Source organism: Lepidothrix coronata, unplaced genomic scaffold (assembly GCF_001604755.1).
Source record: "Lepidothrix coronata isolate B3197 unplaced genomic scaffold, Lepidothrix_coronata-1.0 Scaffold59, whole genome shotgun sequence".
NCBI lineage: Eukaryota > Metazoa > Chordata > Aves > Passeriformes > Pipridae > Lepidothrix > Lepidothrix coronata.
The window spans coordinates 1,175,300-1,197,785 of record NW_016690239.1 but is presented as its reverse complement, the minus strand read 5'-3'; the positions used below and the strand labels follow the sequence as shown (position 1 = coordinate 1,197,785).

General features: G+C 36.4%; 1 protein-coding gene across 2 annotated transcripts in view; it reads right to left on the bottom strand.

The window, feature by feature from the left end:
- LOC108498469 (macrophage mannose receptor 1-like) overlaps positions 1 to 22,486 on the bottom strand; it is a 55,784-nt gene that overhangs the window by 4,187 nt on the left and 29,111 nt on the right. For both annotated transcript variants that reach the window (XM_017817247.1, XM_017817248.1), the window contains exons 10-28: positions 22,030 to 22,145; positions 20,575 to 20,723; positions 18,811 to 19,010; positions 18,209 to 18,333; positions 16,956 to 17,043; positions 15,901 to 16,045; positions 14,470 to 14,511; positions 14,185 to 14,348; positions 13,001 to 13,068; positions 11,630 to 11,730; positions 10,945 to 11,087; positions 10,109 to 10,223; positions 8,374 to 8,543; positions 6,334 to 6,436; positions 5,236 to 5,465; positions 3,537 to 3,702; positions 3,057 to 3,209; positions 2,076 to 2,192; positions 46 to 213 (exon numbers count right to left, since the gene is read on the bottom strand). In XM_017817247.1, the coding sequence (XP_017672736.1) occupies positions 46 to 213; positions 2,076 to 2,192; positions 3,057 to 3,209; positions 3,537 to 3,702; positions 5,236 to 5,465; positions 6,334 to 6,436; positions 8,374 to 8,543; positions 10,109 to 10,223; positions 10,945 to 11,087; positions 11,630 to 11,730; positions 13,001 to 13,068; positions 14,185 to 14,348; positions 14,470 to 14,511; positions 15,901 to 16,045; positions 16,956 to 17,043; positions 18,209 to 18,333; positions 18,811 to 19,010; positions 20,575 to 20,723; positions 22,030 to 22,145 (2,563 nt within the window). The remainder of the gene's footprint in view (positions 1 to 45; positions 214 to 2,075; positions 2,193 to 3,056; positions 3,210 to 3,536; positions 3,703 to 5,235; positions 5,466 to 6,333; positions 6,437 to 8,373; positions 8,544 to 10,108; positions 10,224 to 10,944; positions 11,088 to 11,629; positions 11,731 to 13,000; positions 13,069 to 14,184; positions 14,349 to 14,469; positions 14,512 to 15,900; positions 16,046 to 16,955; positions 17,044 to 18,208; positions 18,334 to 18,810; positions 19,011 to 20,574; positions 20,724 to 22,029; positions 22,146 to 22,486) is intronic.

The following is a 22,486-nucleotide window of genomic DNA, read 5'->3' as shown; positions in this document are numbered from 1 at the left end:
GAGCATACTCCATACATAAAACAAATTCATAAATGCAACACTTACTTTTTGGTTTTTTACAAACATAGCCTTTGTAGGAAGAGCAATAGATATTATTCCAGTACCCAGAGTCTGCGTACATTTCAACACAGTGCTCGTTTTCTTGAGGCGAAGGTTCTCCCACATTCCAGTTGACAAAATTCACTGCAGTGTTGTCTAGCCACAACCACTCTCCTAATTAAAAAATATGGGGAAAAAAGATAATATTAATATCCATATTGACATCTTCACATTCTCCACATTAATGCCTTCCTAAGAAATTTACCTGTTGCTACTATTGGAGACAAGCCACTAGACCATTTACATTCTTGTTCTGACACATGTTGCCGCTAAGTTTTTATGCAAATTTTTTGAAAATAGCAGACTAATCTGGCTTATGATGTTACAAAGGCAAAGCAGTTTAAAGAAGTATCTCCCACAATTTATTGCAATGGTGTGAAGTAAATTATTTACTCAGTTTACAGAAACAACTGATATCAAAATATAACTTCACCAGAATTCTCTTTATTTCAGTAATTTGTAGGGAGGTTTTGTGTTACTCTTTTCAAAGCCTACACTGAAATCTTTCTAGGCCCAATTTTATTCCATTTTCTTTTCAGTTTCTGCTCCTTTCTACAAGCTTTACACATACAATTTTCCTTTTTATAGATCTGCTTCAAAAATCTTGTGATCAGCTATGCTGGGACTTTCTGTCTCTTCCTTCCTGTTCCTTTTTTCTTTCTTTCTTTTAATAGGGATATTTATTTAGAATAAATGTGCCCCTTGTGACTCCAAGTTGTACTCAAGCAAATTCTTAGACTCAGCATGAAAGCTGTATTCTGTTTTCTTAAAAGATTCTACATATTTTGTGTTTATTTGTTTGTTTTTAAATTCCTGCCACTCTTTGTGTCATAATATGACATCTAGATACAATCTGGATACATACATGAAGATATGAAATTTAGTTACTCAGTTATGCTGAAATCACTATAATCATTACCTAGTGATATAATGAAGAGCTAAAGCAGTTCTTGTGTTTATGATTACTCTAAGAACTGTATTGTTCCACACAGCTCTAGAAGCACTATAAAAAACCTGGTTTGTGTCAATTAACCACGTGAGTAAACCCCAGCTTTTCTTTGTGTGTTATGCTATAAATCACTACTTTCAAATTCCTTCTTCTACTGCAAACTTTCACTTTTCCTGGTTAAGATTCACTTAATGTAACTGAATACTTGTCTTCTCCCTAAGCAGTTTGTCATTGAAGTGCTTGAGTAGACAGTTGTTAAAATCCCCTCCAAAACTCAAGAAAACCCCACCTCAAGTCACCTGAACTATTCTGCAGCCCTGCCTCTGACAGTTATACTGGAAATTTTAGCCTGAACATTACAAGACTGAAGCAACTTTTAAGTCTACCACAAAGACAGAAATATCTATTTAATTGAATACTAATTGTATTACTTAAAATGCAATAATCAGCAAATGTAAGATTTAATTAAAGCAGCCTGTCTTCTATTCTGTCTTGCTTTACCCTCCCTAAAGAGAGGCAGAAAATAGAAAAACTTGTGATACACAATTCCAAAGACCTGAACATTTCCATCTTCAAAGTGAAGCTGTTCTGAGGGCCAGCTGTAACTAAAGTGAGAGACTAGTCATTCCAGGATGGTGATTCCAAACACTAGAGGTGCAGCTCAAAAAATGACGTATCTCAATGAAAAGCACATGGGGCCAGGGCCTCTTCATCTTTGAGAGGAACTATGGTTCAACTCCCAGTATGGTCCTGTCTGTACTCTGCTATATGCTCCTTTGTGCCTTACTTTGTTATGAATTACTTTTCTTCCTCTAAAATGAACTTTCGGTGCCTGGTCTTTCTGTTACATATTATTGGTTATCACTTGACTGAAACTGAGCAGTTTCTCCTGTGAGGATAATATATTACCTTTTCTAATTTCACTTTAAATATTACAGGAGTATAATCTGAAATTTTCAACACTTACGTCAAAAAGCTTGTGGCAATTATTCACTAAAGAAAAAGATGCCAAAATTAAAGAAATTACCATCCACATTTCTGTACATTCCTGTCCAAAATGTTGATGTTTTCCCTTCAAGGGGTTCAATGCTGTAGGTCAGAAAGTTGGCTTCAGCTGAATCTTCAACTGAGACCAAAGAGGCACCTGGGAGACACAGGGGAAGAAAAACCTCTTAGAGATATCAGTTTCACAGTGAAAAGGATTCTTACTGTCCTGTCAATATATGAGCTCATGAGAACCCAGGAATGAACCTGAGTACCAGCAGAGAGAGGGAGAGTCTCCTTATCCAGATCTATGTGTCTATATTTGACATGGGTTTCACTGGTAGGTTTATTATCAGCGAAGGTCTAGAGTGCAGTTCACCTGATTTATGTCAAGATATACTTCCAGTGAAGATAAATCTATATTCTGTTCCACTGGCAAAGTGAAGAAGATCTTTGCATAATTTAATGGGAGGTCAGACACCAAAGTCACATTGCCACCAATGCTATCGGCAACAATGCTACAGACATATGAAGCCCAGCATAATGAAATTTGCATCCCTTTACCAGAGAAAGAGGTTGAGGGAATGAAACTGTATAACCCTAGTTCACTAATAGATTATCCAGCCTAGAGAGCTATAGCTTTCATTACAGTGGCATAAAACTGCAATAATCAAGGGGGAAATTAGATCAAGAACAAAAAAGATATAAAATTCCATTAAAATAAGCACTAGTGACTGCTGTGAATGAGGCTGTCTACCTCCTATCAGGGTTAAAATACAAATTTTCCACTTTCATGATCTCCACTCCAGGCCACAAAGCTCCTCACGTGCCTGGTCCCATACGCGCGTCTTTGGTAGACCGCTATTTTCCATTACCTCCAAAAGTAAGGCAATAATTGGATGCAACTTTCTTCTCCAACACTTGGACCATCCTTGAAATCACAAAACCCACATATCACATGTTCAGCTTCCCACAGATAGGAAAAACAAGTCAGAAAGATGTGCTGGTTAAGGAGGATACTCACCTAGTCGAAGACATTCTAAAGATGCCTGGGCCCAGTTTCTTGTAGATGAAGATTCAATGTAGTAGCAATGACCTCGGAAAGGGACCCAAGACCTGTGCCCTTCTGATTCAGGGCATTTTCCTGGAAGTTGAGGGGGCTCGGTGGGAGCTTGGACTGTTTAAAAAAAGTTTAAAAAATATATGACTAGTCCCTAACATTCATTGCCTCTTGATTTTTGAGGGTTTTTATTGGCATGCTTATTCAATAGCAGAATGACAGGACATTATCTTTGAAAATTATATCTAACATTGTTGTTGGCAAGTGATAGCTATTCACAGTCCCACTAGCCCTTTCTTAGTATGTGTTTGCCCTCATTTTAGGGTAGCCTGCCCCATTCAATCTAAGTAAATTTTAATGATTTCTATTTGACTCTTGAAATAAAATCCAGCATATCTGAAGAGATACTGATTGCAATTGCAAAGGTCAGATTGAAGTTCTTACCATCGGATTTTTTGCAAACAGAGAAGTAACTTTCATTGCAGAATCCTGTCTTCCAGGCTCCAGAAATGTCTAGATAGACACAGCCTATTTTCTGCTTTGGTTCCCCTTCAGCCCATTTGGTATACTTCATCCTCCAGTTATCAATCCACTCATAACTCCCATTGGTCTAAGAACAAAACACATTAACTGGAATGATTAAACTCTAAGCATTAACCATTCTTCCATCAGTCAAATGTCTGTCTATGTAGTACCTTGTGCCAGAAGATTGGGTTTTTTTTTTAGAAATCAAGAACAAATACTAATGGCTCCATCTTTGAAACTTTTGTTGTGACAAGCAGCTATTCATTGAGAAATATAGCAGTGCAATAAACGCTTTTCAGCAAAAGGAAATGCAGAGTAGGTGACATTGAGTTGATTCTGAACTTTTAAATTGGAACTAATAAGAATTTCATTTAAAATAATTTGTAGGAGCGAAATACAAATGACTAGTTTATGCACTATCTGTTTCCCCACAAATTTCAAGACACATAGATTATTTTAACTTGAAGTGCATTTGAAACTGTAATCATTTTCCACCAAAGCTGGGGAACTCAGTGATTCATCCTGTTGATTAAAGTTAGGGGAATCTTTTGGGTTTTAGGAAGTGGTGTGTTATGCTCAATCATTTGTTTTTTTCATGTAATCAGCCAAATGGAGTGAGTGTGGGACAAGTGTCTGTGCCAAGAAGAAAAAGCTCTGTATTTTAACATGCGGGAAGTATCAAAATATTGAAGAACTGGGAGAGGGGAGACAAATAAAATTGAACTAAGTAAACCAATTAATTATTTTGCTAACTATCCTCAAAAATGTTTAAATAGTCATAGTAAGAGCACCTTATTATATTTCTGAAAATTAGGTATTTTATTTAGAATAAATGTTTTCCTGTGTACATCTTAAAACATGTGGATTTTATATCAAATAGACCATATATACAAAGAGATATTTCAAGATGATAGCCTAAAATATCTTATTTGGAAGTGCACAGAGTGGAATATTACAGAAATAGTGTGAAAAGCTTGTGTAATATATACAATTTAATCATATTAATAGAAGAGGCTGGTGAGGCCACACCTGGAGTACTGTGTCCAGTTCTGGGCCCCTCAGTTCAGGAAGAATATTGAGGTGCTGGAGAAGGTCCAGAGAAGAGCAACATGGCTGGTGAAGGGACTTCAGTGCAAGTCCTATGGGGAGAGGCTGAGGGAGCTGGGGTTGTTCAGCCTGGAGAAGAGGAGGCTCAGGGGAGACCTCATCACTCTCCACAACTCCCTGAAAGGAGGTTGTAGCCAGGTGGGGGTTGGTCTCTTTTCCCAGGCAGCTATCAGTAGGACAAGAGGGTATGGTCTTAAGCTGTGCCAGGGGAGGTTTAGGTTAGATATTAGGAAGAAATTCTTTACAGAGAGGGTAATCAGGCATTGGAATGGGCTGCCCAGGGAAGTGGTGGATTCTCTGTCCCTGGAGGTTTTTAAGATAAGAGTGGATGTGGCACTTAGTGCCATGGTCTAGTAATCACAGCAGAAGTGGATCAAGGGTTGGACTTGATGATCTCAGAGGTCCCTTCCAACCCGGTTGATTCTATGATTCTATGATTCTATGAATTCTGATCCATAATACACAAAAGTATTTAGGACCAATATGTAAACAATTAGTTTAATGTTCTTACCACATTACTGTTTAGACCAATCCACATAGGCACCCCATATTTTAATATCTTCAGCCACAGGAACGAATTACTGTAGGGGTCTAAGATGCTAGAAAGGTCAAACTGATCATGTTTGCAGTTTTTTTGAGCATCCTCCCATGTCATTTTGGTATGGATGAAGATATAACTGCTGTTACCATAACGGACAAGGTTGGATGGAGATGAGCTTGTAGAAGGCAGAAACTCAGCATCTGTAAAATAAAGGATAAAAAAAGACCCATATACTTGCTCAGAAGGGGATTATGATTTCGAGTGGTTTCAAATAAAATTAAACAAAGACCTTCTTTCTTGATTTCATATTCCCTGACTTATAATCAGCATGGGTTAGATGCACTGTTCTTTAAGCCACCAACAGTAGTAAAAATCAATTACAAAGCTGTAGAAAGGAAAAGAGCTGCTTAAAGCAACCACTTATAAGCAGTAAAGGAGCATTCTGTACAGTTCTCAAGAACAGGATTGCTGAAATTATTCACAATTAGTTCATAATTTCTTTTAAAAGTATTTTTCATCAAATGAAAGGTTTTGCAGAAACTGTGTTGTTTTCCAGATATTTCTTTTTTTATGCCCAAGAAATTAAAAACTTCACAATAGACCAGTTCTTAAAAATCAATCATATACTTAGAGGTTTTCAGTGCTTTATGGTCTCTTTTTTTGGAGGTGATTTCACTCAACTTCAGTGCAGATGAGTTACGGTGTCACTCCAGACAGTTCACGCTACATGTACAAACAACTATTTTCCAAAATGTGTTTTGAAAGCCAGTATATTCAGAAAATGACAAAATCATGGAACAAAAGTCATACCAAGGGTCATACTAAACACAAAGATGCAGATACAAATTCCAGCTCAGGAAGATAGCAACACAGCAGTTACTGGGAAGGGTCGGGTGAGAGTAATGACTAACTGGACCTCTGACACATATGACCCTCGTGTTCCTGCCTGAAGAACAATTTGTGCATTTATCTTTATTGGAAGTGAAATTATGTTGAAATTCAGACAGCTAAGCAATTCCTTGAAAAAAACACGAGGCATGACTGTGTTTTAACTAAAAGGACAAGTACCTGCATCAATTTGGCATATATATCCTCTGCTGTTATCACAACTCAGATCAGCCCACTTTCCTGCTTCCTTAATAGGATTGTTTCTCATGACAACACAATCAGCCTCGAAGCAAAAAGATATAAAATCAGTTACAAATAGCTAGAAAAAGCAAATACAAAACTTTTGTCTCCTTTTAAATCTTCAGACACAAATTAGACTGTAATTTTACTTTCATATCTTTGTAACATTTAAGAACATAAGTTTTATGATGTGGAAGTTCTATTCCTCTTACACTTCACAGATTGCTTAATGTTGCTTTCTCTTGCACAACACTGGGGTGAGTAAGCAGACCAGAGAAACTGCAGTATTCTCAATCTCCAGGCATATAGCATGGAGAGGAGTCACAGATAATTTAAAGAGAAATGAGATCAATTATTATAGAAAAGACTGATTAACTTTGCCCCAGAAAAAAACCTGGACCCTCAATGAACAATGCATCATTTCAGACATATCAGCCTCTTCGAATTTATTGTTGCAAGCTGTAATAGTACACTCAGCAGTTAGAATGGCTCTGCCCAAAGGCAGCCATTTATTTGTCAGTACCACTCTCACAAGGATATTTCAGCTTCAGAACCTCAGAACCAAGCTTAGCACATATTAAACAAGTACTGATGAATGCAAAAGCCTGCATGGGTACAATGAAGCATACATATGGTTTTGTGCAATGAAGCAGATGTATTTATTTTATTCTATTTTCTTGTTTGCTTTTTTCTGTCCAGGAGGCGATGCAGAGATAAATACTTCACTTGCAAGTGAAAAGCATCGAGATTTAAATCTTTCAAACTGAACAGTTGCATAGTATTTTGTTAACTATAATAACATTTTGTGCTAAGATCAAGCAAACTTAAAAATAAATCTGAAATTTATAAAATAGGGACTTAATAAGTTTTCATGTAAGACTTCATAGAAAGCCTACTGCTTTACATAAAAAGAGAAAAACATACATTGTTCTTTTCAGAAGTGACATTTTAAAGATATTTTCTTTTACACTCCAAATTCTCCCTGATTTTCTCCCTCCCTTAGAGATCAGAAGTTCACAGGTGATACTTTCAAAAACAGGAAAAAGGACATTATACATCAAAATAAGATTTCTACATTGAAAATGGCAGTCCACAGCAATAGAGCTAGTACTATAATGTGCTGTAGTTCCAGAGTAGAGAACTATCTAAACATGTAAGATCAGAGATAGGAACGCTGTGACCTATCAGATCAGTTTGTTTGACAGAGAAATAGGGGAAGTGACTTTCTACTGGTTTTGTTTTTCTTTTTTTTTCTTGTGACAACTGAATGGCTGTCTTTTTATAGACTTGTGCCCTTCCTGCAAATGTGACTGACAGAATGTGCCTATTTGCTTCTATGTAAGACATTCCTCTTTGAGAGAAAAGTCTGTAAATGCCCCCTTGCAAGTTACACAGCAGCTGATAAAACCTGCAAAGTTCAGGCACAACTGTAGCCTTCATGGACACAGAGAACTGAAAACTGAAGCAAGTCTTGTATAAGCACTCCACAGATCCTGTCACCACCTGATACAGCAACTTCACAAGGGCTCGAAACCACTCACTCTACTTGGATTTATGTCTGACACATATAAAAGTATGAAAGTAGTGAGACGAGCAGGAACATGTTTGAAATCACAAAAAATGCATAACGGTAATCTGAGGCAAGATGGATGTTGGTCTCTTCTCCCCAGTAACAAGTGATAGGACAAGAGGAAATGGCCTCAAGTTGTGCAAAGGGATTGGCACAACTGGATTGGATATTAGCAAAAATTTCATTATCAAAGCAGTTGTCAAGCACTGGAACAGGCTGCCCAGGGAAAAGTGGTTGAGTCACCATCCCTGGAGATATTTAAAAGATGTGTATATGTGGCACTTAAAGACATGGTTTGGTGGTGCTGGGTTAACAGTAGGACGCAATGATCTTAGAAGTTTTACAAATCTAAGTGATTCTATGATTCTGTAAAACCAGATTTCAGTGAACAATTTGTAATTGTTATTTACCTGGCCGTCATATGAGTATGAACTCCTGTGTCCTGATGGGAAGCCTTTGGCCCAGTTTGTAAAGTAAACTCCTGTTCCATCTGTCCAGAGGAACCTCATTTCATGATTTATATCATTTAATCCAATCCATGTATCCATATCAAAGTCTTTCATATGAAAGGTGAGGAAAGCTAGAGTAGAAAAAAAAGGCAAAGAAAAAGAGGAATAATTTTAATGAAGGACAAGTTAAATATTTGGCCTCAGTGAGATCAGTGATATTGAATACGTTTTCTGAAATACACAACATGCCATTGTTCTCAACACAAGAAGGTAAGATGAAAAGGAGGTGACTTTTGAGTTTGATGAACAGGAAAACAGATACATAACTGTGGCTTTGGGCAAAATACTTCAGCTATGTACCTACCTAACCTGGTACTGGGACGAATCCCAAAAGCATGACAGAAGCATTTTTTATAATGTTACAAGGCACTTTTGAATCCTGTTCCCACAACCGACTTAGAAATATACAGCCATGGGGATCACATACATTTGTTATAGTCCCATCTGAGTGGCTGGCCCGCAATGACACCAAACAGCACCACTGAGCACCTCCATTTGTGTGTCTGCCCAAGTAGTGCTGTTCTAGAACAGCAAGGGTGTTCCCTCCCTCCCTGGATGCCTGGGCAACAGCCTGCACCGCCTCAGCAGGGAACCGAATGACAAGTGACATGCTTCAGATGAGTCCCAACAAAACAAGTAAATCAATTACCACAGCTTTGCACAGTCCAGGAGGGTGCTTATGTGTCTTAGCTTACATGGCTAGCTCACAAATAGAGCAGGCTAGGTCAGCTGGCATTCAGCAACCCACTAATCCACAACACATCAAACATTTTGATAAAGTGAATATATCATGGCTTATGCCAACTGCTACAGTCATTTTTATGATTTTTTTTCCCTCTGCAAAGAATAGATGAATTTCTATCTGCTCTGTTAATTGTTCACCCTCCCTCAGTATTTTTAGATGTATGCAACTTACTCTTCCAGGAATGAAGTCTGTAGATTTCTTTGCCATTGCTGTTCTGTCAGAAACTGTAACAGGAACTCAAGCCTTTATGCCTTCACTTCCAACAGTGACAATGGTTTTGTGCTAATATCTTCATAGCTTATTTCTCTTTTACATAGAATTCAAGTGAAATCTGCACTGCTGAAATTATTTTTGATATTAATTTAAATATGTTTGAAAATTGAAAGTTTGAGTCAAACCTGTTCCAAGTGTCCAGAGACAAATCCTGATCTAAAGGTGTTCTGCTTGATTTAATAGGAAAGCCATGCAGGGACTTAATGCCACCTAGTGAAACCACAGTGTTTGCAATGGAAATTACTAGGTCTAGTTAGCATCAGGTGTAAGCAGAAAAAAACTCACTACTTTCACTGTCAGGACAATACACATACACACATATATGTATGTGTGTAGAATATATATGTGTGTATGTATATATATATGTGTGTGTGTATATGTGTGTATATATATATATATATATATATATATATATGTATATATATCTAAAAGCCAACATTAAAATTTGGTAGATTCAGGTGAAGACTTCATTGTAAATTTCTAAAAATTATATGTTTTGGAACAGAAGTCAGGTGTGCAATCATTATTCAGACCAGTTCATATTCACTCAAATACAACAGCCAACCTGTAAAGATTAAATATCATCTCATTTAGTTGCTACAAAACTGTACACAGTACCTTGCACTTGTTCATTAGGGATAGTGGCCAGGTTTCCTCCTAAATTCATGCAAGCTGTTCGTGCAGCATGCCAAGTGACACGTTCCTCTTCTGTAGATCCAAATATCTTGTAACACTAAAATATGAACAAATTCTTTATATATTATCTTTACTCCAATATCACTCACAATTGAAAACCACTGCTTTAAACAAAGCAGCATGGAGAAAAAGCAGCAAAGAAATCCATTTATCTGAAAAATCATATTTAACTTAAAATGAGCTTTTTGTGCTGGTCCTGGTTCTTTATAAAATTAGAGGTCTCAATAAAGTCTTTTGCTCAACAAGACACACATTAGATTTGACCTGAAATCCCCAGAAAAAAAGTAAAACTTGACTTTTTTTATAAACAGTCAGCTAATAGTGCTGTTATGCATGACTAATATTAGTCTGCCTGATTATTAATTTGACTCTACGAAGCATAGCATGTAAGTAAAGGTAAGGAAGACAAAATGTAGTCAATAAAAAGCATTATCATTTGGTTAAAAAAAATCAAGATCAAGGCATCAATACGTCAGGAATTCTAACTAAACTCTTTAGGAAATGCACATCAAAACATTTGAAGAGCTGACTAGAGAATGTCTTTTATCAACTGCAACTGAATATCCTTCATTAGAAGCATCAAAAAAGAACCTTTCCTGCAAAACAGTGGGCAAAGAAATTTAAGCATGTGTCAACCAGCTCTCTGCAAATATTAATAATATTTTACTCTAATAAGAAACAATATCATTAAATAATTCCCTTCTTTTCTATTTAATGTTTTGCCAAACATCCAGCATGCACTGTATTTGTTATGGTACCTTATTATGAAAGGAAAGCCAAGTTGGATGACATCCTCTTGGAGTTGAAAATGTTGTTGGAGGAACAGTTGAATTAATGGAACTGTTATGCCTTTCACATATGTAGGGATGTGGATAACCACAGTTTATATCATTCCAATATCCTGAGTGCAAGATAAATGGGGAACTGTATGACACCACATAGCTTCTTAAATGGAAATCAATTTCACTGATTCTCACACAAAGTGCTTTTAGTTGAAAGATAAGATCAAATTTGAATCTCTCAGTTTATTCTCATTCGATATTAGAGTCCAGGAAAAATATGTCACTTTATACCCACTGTAATTACAGAATGTTAAAAGCTTTGCAGAATCAGGTACTAGAAATATAAATTTTATAGTGGCCCATTAGGTCAATTTTAATAAAAAATTATGTCAATTTTAATAAAAATATATTTTTAATAAAAATTATCACAAAAGTAATCACAACTGCAGACCTCTATTAGAGCTTCTCCATGCCAGGCTTAAGGAAAGCACAAGAGTGCAAGACTAATAAGTCCTGAAAGTAATACTATGGTGTGCTGCTATAACTTATTGCAGAAGAGCAAAAAAAAAGTGGGGGGAAGGAGGGCCTCTCAAATGAAAAAAATATGTTGTGACACAAACACATAAATAATGAAATTCACAAAAAACCATAGAAAACTCACCTAAATTCTTATACATAACTACACAGTTTTCATCATTATTTGCAAAGTTAGGTTCATGTGGTGCCCATGCCAAATAATTCACTGGAGTGCCATCCATCCAGCTTAAGAAAAAGAATCCAACAAAACACTTCTTTAACACATAAATAGAATTTCTCCCATGTTACAAAAACTAATTTTGCAATATGCTTAATATAGCTGTTCACAGTTTAAAGTGTACAAGGTTTTCTGACCAACTTGCCTCTTTTCTAACTGCACGAAACCCGCTCTCTGCACAAAGACATAGGTGAGTGTGTTTTGCTCACTCTGCATTTAAGCAATGTGCTGATGCTGTTACAACTGGTAGGACAATGCTCAATATAACCATCTGGGCCAATACCATTTCAGCATGAGAAAGCCCAGATGCTCACCATATCTCCCAAGGCATACATTCCCTGTGCCTATTGCAGAGATAAAAGTTACTATTTGTAACACCGGTGAATTGTTTGACCATTCCTCCATGCAGGGCAAAAGGGCATGACGAACCACCCGTGGGGAAATTCTTGTGACAATGTCCTCACCTCAAGGTAAAATACAAACACTGACAAAGCTGTACATCCGTCCAGATTAAGCAATGAAGAACAAAATCATAGCCAGGTAAATTATTAGGAGACATATTTCTATTGGTCTGCAAGTGACAGAAGTGCCCAGGTTCATCTTTCAGGCACATACACAAGCTACTTAAAAGAATATTCATGTGAGGGCCCCTACAAAACCAATGGAAAGGCAGAGATTCCTCAGTTTTAGAGGGTCATCTGGCTCACCTAACATCCTAATTATCCTCTGGAGGTTCCTCATTGTCACTGTGGACTATAAGGAGAACCAAAAACTACTAGGCATCTATCCAGGCATTTCAAAACACAGGCTGAACTGAATCCAGACCTGAATAAACATCACGTGTAAAAATCAAAGTGGTGCTGCACACTGACATTCAGAAAGGCTTGCTGAAAACCTGCTGGCCGTCACAGTGCAACAACTATCTTTGTTCTAGAAAAAGTATATAATTTGCATTTGTTCCTTTATTAAAGTCTGTTGTCAACAGTTAAGGATGGGTGAAAGGAACATTTTTAGCTGCTAGAAGTCTTATATATTTACAGTTGGGGTACCTATTTATATTTTCAATATAAATCACAGAATAAAGGAAACTAGAATTCCTGAATAAAAATTCAAAATACATTAACTGCTGTGTAATTTTTCTGCTAGCTTTGGGTGAACTCTGTTTAGGAAACATGCAGTGTTTCTCCTGGATAATCTAGAGCTAAATTGACATGGAATTAAACCTCTTGAGAATACGATAATTTTTAAATTGAGATTCAAAACTTAGATCATACCTACCTTGTACGTTGGTCAATACTCAGTTGTAAACCAATGAAATATGCATCTTTTCTGCCATTTCTCAATAGCTAGAATGCAAAGATTAAAATTGTATAAATATCGTCTTTTGTCATAGAAATCTATTATGTTAATAATTAGTAACATACCTCTAACTTACAAAGGATATAAACTGCTATATTCTCTAGCTACAACATTTAAGTTAAAGCAGCTCACAGCTGACAGTCCACAGTCAAACTTCCCCATTGGCCAAAAGGTGTGGTCATTGTATCAACACTTCTCACAGTTTTACTTGAAAGCCACTGAAATCAGTGCGTCTTGCAAAGTTTCTGCAGTGGAAATCATCTGACATTTCTTCCAAGGGATAAGCCTTCCTAAATTTGGACATGAATTGATATAGATCCTTGTGTCATCTCGCTGTCACTCTTCAGTGAGCTCGGGAAATGTTCTATGTAGCTCGAATATGACTTTTAAGCACATTTCTGATTAAAAAGAAGGTATAATAGGCAACCAACCCCAGAGATATAGGAAATACAGTTTCAAAGCTCTTTCTCATAGCATAATCAATGCCTCGTTTTGTTCTTTCTACACAATTATATTCTCCGAACAAGAAGGCGGTGGCAAAGGAGCAAACTTGAGGGCCAAAAAGAGGCTGCTGGATAGACTATATCCCAGACACACAGACAAGACCTAAAGTCAATGTTCTGAGTGCTGAATGTCAGTCAGTTGCAGGTTTGATTCAGTACTTACAATATCTTGTGTTTATCTGTTGATAAACTTTACCCCTAATTAACTCACCCACCTTATAGAATCATAGCTCACCAGGGCAATACTTTTTGCTAAAATGAAGCCACAGATCCCTTAAAAGTAAGCATTAGTGTTTACCTCAGCACATTAAGAGCTGCAGTAGATATAAGGTGGTGTAATCACTACACTGAATACGGAAAGCAGATTATGATTTATTTAATGCTTACTGTGCTCATTTCTATACAAAAAAACAAATCAAAACTGTCCTCATCTCAGCTATGAAAAATTTGACTTGAGTTTGTTCTTCATACTAATCTTGTTTAGTGTTACTGAAATTTCACTATCAAAACTTGTAGGGAGAACAACATGCTGAAAAGGATTTCTCCCCATGCTCACTTGTTTTTGATGGTTTATTTCATAGTATTAATGATTTTTCTTACATATCGCCAGAGGAACTTTCTTTCACTTTCAGTCTCGATGACAGCAAGGTCTCCAAAGCTCTTTTTGCAGAACTCACGACCTTTTTCCATAGGAACAATCTCAATGCTGAAGTAGTATTGTCTATCTTCATGTAAAATCCATCCATCCTCAGTAGTCTGGTATTCTGTAAGATAATTGCCAAGCTAACTATATTGTTCTTGAGATACAAGACATACTCCTTAGTAAAATTTTTAAAGTACTTTTAAACATACACACACACAAATAGCAATACCAGTAACACCTACTGGGTGAAGGAGGTTCTGTTGGTTCAGGTTTTACGCTTGCCCCTATAAGAAAAAAATATTTATTATGATTGTATAATTTCTGCTGTAAGAGAAAATACTTACTGTGACAGATAGGCATGTTTCAATACATTTAATTGATTTTTATGGTTAGCAATGCATTTAACATCTTTAAGACAGTTGTATCTCCTGACTCTCGTATCTCCCTCTCCCTCCTTTCCCAAGGTCACCAATGAATCGTGGCTTAAACCAGAGGTAGCAGGAATGCAGGCTGGGTTATCATCTGATGTGGTACCCTAGCTACTACGGAGTGAGGTTCTTTCCATTTTTCTCTTGTCGAGAGTAACTTCTGCCTGGATCTTAAAAATTTCCCTAGACAATATCTCACTGGAAAAGATCCCAAGAAATTAACTGGTCCTTTCTGAAAAGACAGCTTCAGGCCAAAGAATTCCACTATTTGTTCTTGCTGTGGCTTCATGGAGACGGCTTCCGGGATGGTAACTTTAGCCTCTCAGGAAAACAGTTTGTAATACAGGAAATCTCTGTGAGTTTTGGTTTACCAATTTATTTTGTGCTAAAATATAATCTCACAGATAATGACATTTAATAATAAAACATCTGCCTAAGAAATTCCTTTACCAATATAAAGCAGAGCTGGTGCCTTATTGTCAATAATCTAATGCATCATCTTTATTTTGCCCCCCCTTCCCAACACAGGAATGCAGTAAAACATTTAAATGTGCACTTTCTAAAGTGCTCAAACTTAGGTAGATGCACTGCTAGGGCAACTCAAGATTTCCTTGAGTTATAAACTTTGTCTTGATGTCTTCAGTAAATAAAAAGCATCCAAACTCACATCTCAAGAGAATTTAACAATTAAATATATATATATATATATATGTAAATAAATAAAGTATCTCCTAACCAGGCTCCATCCTGCAACTGCACACTTTGAGCTGAAAAAAACAGCCCTTCAGCCAAGTAAAGGAAGGAGTTTTCACATATAAAATATCGAGTATGTGAAGTGATTTGCAAACTATTTTCTAAAAACTTGAAACTCAACTAAGAAAAAAAATTCCATAATAGGATTTGTTGGAGAAGGCATGAACTTCTCTAAATGAAATATCAAATATGAATGTGAATATTCAAAGTAACATTCCTTATTTTTGGAGTATCATGTTACCCTTTCTGAAATCATAGAGAAAGTTCACAGAGCAGTCCCTGCAGGCACCAAAGATTCTCCATCTTTAAATGCCTCAAAGACATGAAAATCCTTATACCACTTTCATATTTCACATTCCGCAGAAGAGAATTCTTATAAGGAGAATTTATAAGAGAACCTTATGAAAATTTCTTTGAAGATTTTTATTTCTTAAAGTTAGGGGAAAAAAATCAACTGAGAATCTCTTTTTATTACACAGAAGTAAACTGTACCTTTTCTTATCTGGCAAATCCACCCATACAGATAATCGCAGTGCCTGTCATTCCAACGCATGCTGGAATCACCACTGATCTCTGTACAAAGTTCAATTCCCTGATAATTATTGGGTTCTCCAAAGCCCCAGTTTTCATACCTCACCTATGACAGAAAAAGTTCTGTGAAGATTATGTTATATGGAAATAAAATAATAGACAGAGGAGACAGCATCAAACCACAGACCTACAACTTGTTCCTACTGTCAGTTTAAAGACAGGCAAGAGGAAATCGGAGTCTCCCTGTATAAATGCTAACATTTCAAACTTTTTTTGAGGTTGCAACTGGACTGCAGCTTAGATAACAGTTGTTTCTGTTCACATTTGGAAGAATATTGACATTTTTTTGGGGACCTAAATTCTGTAAAATTCATTTAATAACAATGATGGGGTACGCTATATGTAAATATTAAATTAACTAAATATGTATTAAGAATAAAATAGTAAGATAGTATTCAGACACGACAAAAATGTTAGCATTTTTCTCAGAAGAGTATTACTGCTCTTCTAATTTTCCTATGTAAAATCCAATTCCAGTTTTCTGTATTGCAAATTTCCATCAATGTCTCTTGACCAGCCCTGCATGAAGTACACCCACATCTCCAAAATCACTTTTCTTTCAACAGTTTTGTATCTTAGTTTAAAGTGCAATAAGTCACGCTGGCATTAAAAAACTGTCTTAACCTTTGTGGATTGTAGGTTATTTCAGATAATTAGCAAAGAAAAGAAATACTAAAGATGGACTATTTTACTCAAAAAATCCTTGCATTTATAAGAACATCCTTTTAGTTTACATATATTTAGTTTTCTTGTTGATTCGATGCATATTTTCTTATCAAAAATTTTAGCCAAAAAAATCAAGCCATGAAATTGCTATTCAGTAGCTTTCCTAAAGAGAGCACAATACAGTAGAGGGATATGATTAAGCATAAAATTACACAGAAATGCATATACCACACACAACTGAGAAGCTTAGGGAATGCAAAATAACAGCTGTGGAAAATTAAATTACTCACTGGGGATCCATCACTCCAAGCAAAACCATCATCAGGATTCAAGTAATATAAACCTATCCAGAAAGTCTGGTGGTAATAATTATTTTTCCTTAAAAAAAACACATCATAGTAATAAATGTCCCATTTTTAAGAAGTTTAAACATAAACGCAATATTTATCAGGGCATTACAGTATTTTTAATAATCTGTAATTTGCAACAGTTAAGAGAGTTTCTCTAAAAATAGTCCTTAAGGCTGTTAGAAACAATAACAACCAGGGTGGAAATAAATTAAAATGCAACTACTTCTAGCTGTTATTTTTATACATTTACTCAGACAGATTGAAACTTGGATCAAGAAAATTACCAGATCCAATCCAACTCCTGTAAATAAGGTGGCTTAATACTTTTTCATAATGGTTTATTTCCTATTGTTGCTCCGTTGATCAATTCTCCATTTTCTCTGTAAAGGTACTTAGGAGTTTTCAAACACAAAGTTACTTGCTGCAGCTGAATCACATTTAAAAAATAGCACCTAGAGCTAATTCTTGTCTGCAAGCAGACACACTTTACAGATTTATCTGAATATACTGAGTCAATTTGTGATAATGAAACATCTGAGACTTCTTCCTTACTCTAAGTACAAAGCTGGGATTCTGGAATGGTCACAGCATTTTGCAGGGCCACCACGTTTCAGGCTTGCTTCCGTTAGTCAGGGATGTACAAGATCATTGAGCCTGCAAGGGTTAGCTTTTTAGGAGGATTTCATCTCATTCAGAAATCTCACCACCTGCTTTTTGTAGTTTAGGGTCTTATTAACCCTATTTACATTCCCTATGTAGGAAAAAAAATAATTTGAAGTTGCTTCTGCTTCCTGATTAGTTCATAAAAATGACCAAAAATCTACATATTGTCCATATTTATATTATGACTACTACCATATTTGTACACTTATTTACATGAAAACAACTGGTATCTGTGTTAATTTTATAACATCCCCAACTCTGCAGTTTTATTAATAATTTTATTTCAGATGATAAATTTTGCCTCAAATAGATGTCTTCTTAATCTCATTTCAGCATTAGCTTTTGAGGTGATTGTCACTAGTCACACAAGTCCCGGTATTTCATCAGCTCTGCTTTTTTGCTATGCATTTGATACAGATACAGATAATGAATTCAGACTGGCTTATACTGAAGTAAAAACATATACTTAAAATTAAATATTTCAGAAAGGCTAATTAAAGTGAGTGGATGATGACACTACAGATACTCACGCAATAGAAAGCCGTATCACATACTGCTCTTCTTTACCATTAATGGTGGCCAGGTCTCCTCCTAGAGCTCGACAAAACTCTTGTGATTCAAGCCATGTTTTTCTTTGCTCTGCTCTTAGAAAAGGCTAAAGAGAGCATTTTGCAGTCAGACAAAATAGACCATATAGATCAAAAGATCAAGCAATATCAGCTACACAAAAAGAATTAATTTACAATTACCTTGTTCTGTGGGGACTACAGAAACTTTGAATATAGGGTTTAGGAGTGTTCAACTTTGTGAAACACAAGCTTAGAATGACTGTCTTTAAGCCAAGTTAGCAAACTGCATTGCTGAAAGGAATATCTGCTGCAAGACAGTAACTAGGAGAAAGGTACTTTTAATCTTAAAAGAATGGAAAAATAAGAACAGAAGTTCAAATCTGAAGTTTGGTCTTTAACAGAATAAACAAAAACATGAGCACTTCAGTAGAAAGGAAGAAGGCTTCTACATGTAATCTGTAAGTAAGGTTATGAAACAGTAGCACATATGTATACCAATTTTTATTGCATGCATGTGCAGCAAATAGAAACTACCTTAATGAAGAAGTAATCAACATGCTTACTTTGAAACAAAAGCTAATTCGATTGTTTGTGTCCCAACCTTCTGGACATCGGGGAATAGGAGTTGTTGTAGGAACAGGGGGTGGCGTCACTCCTTCTGCCCACACTTTACATAGGAACTTTGCCTTTTCTTCACATTTTATTACATCCCATAATCCACCTGCGATTCCAGTCCTCATAGCAACACAACCTGGTTTTCTTCCTGGTTGTAAAAAAGAATGCACAACACTAACATTTAGGCGGTCATAAGAATTTAGAAAATTTCATATTCTATTCTGAAAGAAGTAGAGTCTTTGACTCTGTCATACAGAGTCAAAAATGTTTTTGATGTTAGAACAGGTCCACAGGAGGGTCACAAAAATCATCAGAGGGCTAGAACACCTCTCCTATGAGGAGAGGTTTAAGGAGTGAAGTTGTTCAGCCTAGAGAAGAAAAGGCTCCAGGGAGACATTACCATGGTTCCTCAATATCTAATGGGGGTTTATGAGATGAAGAAAGACTTTTTACCAGAGCCTGTAGTGACAGAACAAGGGGCAACGATTTTAAAATGAAAGAGGGTAGGTTTAGATTGGCCATAATGAAGGAATTTTTTATTATGAATGTGGTGAGACACTGGAATATTTTGCCCAGAGCTGTGGATGCCCCATCCCTGGAAGTATCAAGGCCAGGTTGAACAAGGCTTTGAGCAACCTGGTCTAGTGGAAGGTGTCCCTGACAGGGAGTGGGGACTAGGTGACTTTAAATATTCCTTTCAACACAAACCATTCTATGACTCTAATTAATGAAGAAAAAAAAAGGGCAAAAAAATATGTAATTCAACCACGTCTGAGATACAGGATTGTGCCTCACATCAAATCACTTCCAGGGGCTGACTCTAGAAACCCCTGAGATTAGCTCAGTTGGTTAGAGCATGGTGTTAACAACACAAAGTTTGTGGGTTTGATCGCTGTATGGGCCATTCACTTAAGAGTCAGACTTGACAATCCTGATGGGCCCCTTCCAACTCAGAATATTCTGTGAAATCTGTGAAACACCATAACCTTAGATCCAACAAATTCTCCCCTAAAACTGAAGATGTGGTTAGAGCTAGTTTCTCAAATTTGTCTGATTTGATTTTTGATTTTCAAAAATGAACTTGCCGTATATAAGCTTTACCACTCAGACAGACACATTTAAGATAGCAGTTAGGCACTGAAATGAAACAGAATCAGCAGATCTCCTGAAAGGCAAATGCAACATGGCAGAACTTTGGATGCTAACAACCATCACCCTTCTGATGTGATCACATCAGAGATTAAATGCCCTCCCATCCGTATATCTCAAACCTCTTGTATTTCCCTACAGTCCCATTTTCTCTAGGACCAGAGTTGCTTCATGCATGCTGTTATCTCACACACCTCAGAATATTCAGCGAGCAAATGTACTATGAGATATGGCTGAACAGGCAGGATTTGTAAGCAGGGTGCAATATGCATGCAGAGCTTGTTTCTCCTGAGTAGTACAGACACAGACTTTCCCAGAACAGTTGCAAATGAGAAACCTGATTTCAATTAAAAGTTTCTTCCCAAGCTCATATTAAAAACTCATTTCAACACTAAGCAGGAACTTGGCAACGACATTGGATTCTTGGAGAAAGCAACCAGACATATTTGAAAGCAATTAGTCATTATGCCAGCAAGAGGGCTAAGAATGAAGTAAAAAAATTCAAATAGTGAGCAATGTATTATGGGCACAGGACTCATTAAACAATATAGAGCCATACCTACCAGGCATTTCAGAATTCCAGTGTGTAAATAAGACAGATTCACCATTAGTCCACTTGAATGTTCCCTTTTCTTCTACATCTGAAAGTCCAATCCAAAAGTATCTTTCTGTTCTCAGCCCAACCAAGCTAGTCAGATAGGCTTGCTCATATCTGTTAAAAAGAAAACAATCGTTAAATTAATAAAATTAAGTTTATTTTTAGAAGTTGTGAAAGGCTTGTTTTTTCTCAGAATTACTTCTGTACCTTTTTGAAAGCATAGCTTGGATGGATTTACTTGAGCAAAGCATGTAACAAAAACATTACACAGTAGATATTTTGTCAACTTCAATACCAATATTCTGCCTTCTCTTTGGATGTCCAGTGAAGAATGTGGTATAATAATGGACTGACATGAAATTGGTGGGAAAGAAGAAACCTGACATGACTTATGTGTTATACCACTGTATTTTTTGAGTTTCTAGTACTCTTGTATTTTAATAACTTCTTGCTTCAGACAAATCCATAACTGGAAAAGGAATCTTGGCATTAATGAAGAAAGTAGAGTAGTATGATACTAAATTATCAAACTAAGGAACACTGTAAATTAGATCCAATAATCACGCAAGAAAAGTTACATTTGGGCAACAAACCTATGCAGAGGTAAAGCCTGGTGTTTAAACAAAGAACTCTTAAGAAATCAAAGCAAATGAAAGTCTCTCCTTAACAAGGTGTAGTCTGAAGACCACATTAATGTCAAACCATTTTTATGGAAGCTGCAGTGCTACCTACATTTAGAGAGTTGTCATTCGTGACAGCTGGAGCTTTCACACTAGAACATACTTATTTAGACTATATAGAAACAAATAAGGGAACGCATAAAGCATCGAGTCATGTGCAAGCAAAATAAGCTCTTTCTTAACCCTTTCATTTTTCCAGTATTCCACACTCAATAATATGCACCAATTGTTCAGAAATTCAGCACATACTAAGCCCTGGTCGAATTGTGATGGATTTTCAGGTACCAGGCACTTCTATCATCATTTGGTTTCTCATTTAATTGTTAAAATTAGTTCAATTTTGAGAAGACCAGATAGTTAAAAATTATATCCTCTTGCTCATTTGAACTACCTTTTGAACGGAATTCAGAGCCATGTGTCTTCATTTAATATTCAAAATTGGATTCTGTATCCCTTACTCAAGTAAGTCACTACAGTTAAGGAAGTAGAAAACATAATTCTATTTTTCCTTGACATAACCATCTGTATCAATGCTGATTTCACAGCCGTGACCTACTTTTACTATAAACTGGATTTTTGGGTTTGAATATACACGCAAAAACTGTGAGAAGTTCTGTATCTACAGATAGCTGTCCTCTTAAGCTAGATTTTTGTCCAGATCAGTCTTTATTTTGATATGCAGGTGATGCTAGATGTTGAATTCTCATGTGATCCCCTCATACAAATAGTCTTTTACATACCTGTCTTCAATAGTTACTAAAAAAGCCTGATGCCTTCCACAGGTTTGATTTGCTTGAGAAAATGATACAAATGTATTTCCAATGAAGTAACAATAAAAACCATGTCTTTTCCAGCCCTGTCAAAATAAATGTGAAGTGATCACGCATGCTGCAGTGAAAGCAAAGGAAAGGGGAAAGGAAACAAAGAAATGAAACCAACAAAGTTAAAAACTGATTCATACCACTGTTAGCTAACCACTAGACAAAGGAAAAATGGAACTGAAAAAATCAGAGTGGAAACAGTCAGGATCAAAGCTTCTTAAAATTTTGTATCAAATAAGTTTTCACATCTAGTGAATCAGTACATTCCACCTACAAAGGCATGAGAGGCGTGGCTGTGCACCTTTTGTGCTCAGTGTAGGATTATAACTAGCACACAGGCATTGCTCAATCATAAGCATAGTCTTGAGAAGCAAAT